This window comes from Olea europaea, unplaced genomic scaffold (assembly GCF_002742605.1).
Source record: "Olea europaea var. sylvestris unplaced genomic scaffold, O_europaea_v1 scaffold4331, whole genome shotgun sequence".
Taxonomy (NCBI): Eukaryota; Viridiplantae; Streptophyta; class Magnoliopsida; order Lamiales; family Oleaceae; genus Olea; species Olea europaea.
The window spans coordinates 21,256-23,478 of record NW_019262637.1 but is presented as its reverse complement, the minus strand read 5'-3'; the positions used below and the strand labels follow the sequence as shown (position 1 = coordinate 23,478).

General features: G+C 36.6%; 1 protein-coding gene across 1 annotated transcript; it reads left to right on the top strand.

Annotated features, from left to right (window-relative positions):
* Positions 1 to 1,000: 1,000 nt before the first annotated feature.
* LOC111387871 (NDR1/HIN1-like protein 26) lies at positions 1,001 to 1,992 on the top strand. The gene has a single exon (XM_023012468.1). It carries the CDS (start codon positions 1,203 to 1,205, stop codon positions 1,836 to 1,838), a length of 636 nt encoding a protein of 211 aa, XP_022868236.1. The 5' UTR covers positions 1,001 to 1,202; the 3' UTR covers positions 1,839 to 1,992.
* Positions 1,993 to 2,223: the final 231 nt, after the last annotated feature.

Sequence of the window (2,223 nt, the reverse complement as noted above, 5' to 3'; positions counted from 1 at the left end):
AATGAAAAGGTTTGGAACCTGTATTGCCATTTTCCCTAAAAGAAAATACAGCTTGGCATTGCGTGAGGGTTTCTATTTTCTTCCATCATTGTGTCTTTTTTCATTGAAAGGGATGTTTGAGTTAAAAGAGGACATTTTAGAAAGATTGTGTTGCAGGTGACTATTAGCAAAGCTTTTCACGTCTCATTGTTTGTAACTACCTGTATTGTACATAACTAGATTGTATGACGAACAAATGTTAATTAATTATTTTATTTTTTATTTTTTACTATTTGGGGGGTTAATACTATCCAATCTAAGTATATCAACACAATGTTTTTGTATCGTTTACAAAAGATTGAGATCAAAATTGATGTGATCTTGTGACTATTTGAAAATTCAAACATACATTAACCTTGTGGCAAATCTGAGACATGGTCCCTTTGTCCCAAATCACAATAAAAAGGACAAAAGTCAAAAAAGGAAGGGTTGGATGATAAATCAATCAAAATAACGGGGTAGATCATCTCTCTCTTTAATGATGTTCAATAACTGAATTTCAAAGGGATTTTGCTTCCCAGACTGTAATATTCTTTTCAAGATCCCCCACTCTGCATTCATACAACATAGGGTTTGTTTTAGTGTTTGTATAATCGACTTTACCAACAAGCAATAAATCTTTTCTTAACTTGAAAGTTAACAACTATATGGGGGACACTCCTCAGCCCCAGAGCCCTCCATAAAGTCAATTTCTCAGATTCTCTGCTCTTCCTTTTGAGCTCCTTTTCTGCAAAGCATAAGAAATTCAAATATACCAAGACTGATTACAAATAATTTAACATTTCTACATAGACTTCATGTCAAAATTTGCAGTTAATCATCATACTTCACTCCAATGAATGGGAAAGGCAAATGCCTATCCTATACCTTCCAACTTGAAAAAGTGTACTCCTTTTCTTGCAATAATTCTAAAGTTTTTTCCCATCAGATTCCTCCATGATAGATATCCTTTGCTGCGAAAAATTAAATCATCAAGATATACCTGTAAATTCTATTCCATGACAGTAAGCATGCATATTCATGAATCAAAAAGGGGGGTTTTTTTTTTTTTCCTTCTTACTGAGCAAAATAATTGCTGATTTATGGGTTCGAGAATCCTTTATTAACCATATCATTTCAACTTCTCTGTTTACTAAGTAAACTCTCCTCTCTCTCTCTCTGCTATGCAAATGTCTCAAATTCTTGAAAATTCTCCCAGACACTGTGCCAACCAAGGAGTCAACTTCAAGAAATTCAACAAGAAGCTCTTCTTTGCTTTCTTTACCTTTCTGCTTACAGTTTTATCATTCATCTTGCTAGTTTGGCTCATCCTACACCCCACAAAGCCCCAGTTTTCTCTCAGAGAGGTTGAAATCAATCAACTCAACCTCTCCGGTCCCTCCCTTCTCAACTCCTCAGTTGAGCTCACTCTCCTATCCAACAATCCAAACAGGAAAGTCGGGATTTATTACGATGAGTTACAGGTATGTGCATCTTACAAGGGTCAAACAATTACTCACGATACTTCAATCCCTCCTTTTTACCAAGAGCACGAAGAAACAAATTACCTGAGTGCGTCTCTGGTAGGATATCAGCAACCTGTAGCTCCGTCCTTTGGTTATGATGTCGGGCGCGACCAGAGAATCGGAAAACTGGTTTTGACCGTCAAGGTAATTGGAAAGCTCCGATGGAAGGTCGGGACTTGGGTTTCTGGGATGTATAGGTTCCATGTAAACTGTGTAGTTATCATGCCATTTGGACCTATACCATCTCCTCCCCTAAGTTCCAAACAAGGGACACGATGTTCGACTACTATTTGAAGGATTTCATTGTAAAAGTAAAGTGATTTTCTGTATATAGCGTAATATCCACATATTCAACAAGGAGATGCACTCAATACCTAAATTGGGGAAACCTGTGTGCTCAGTGTTTGTTTCAGAATCTCTTATATGAATATTGACTTGAATTATACCACTACATGGCATATATTGTGCAGATGCACTTCTAATGTTTCCAGTATTCTAAGCAAATTCCAATGTTTAGTCCATTACGAAAACAAAAATGAGGGTTGGATTGACCTGGTTGAGCTATCCTTTAGTGCCCAGGTACATTATTTTTCTGATATTACATAAAACGGCTATAGGGGCGGGTAGAACATGTGCTCCGATTTTTTTTTTTTATTTATTTATTTTTTTTTGGGGGGGG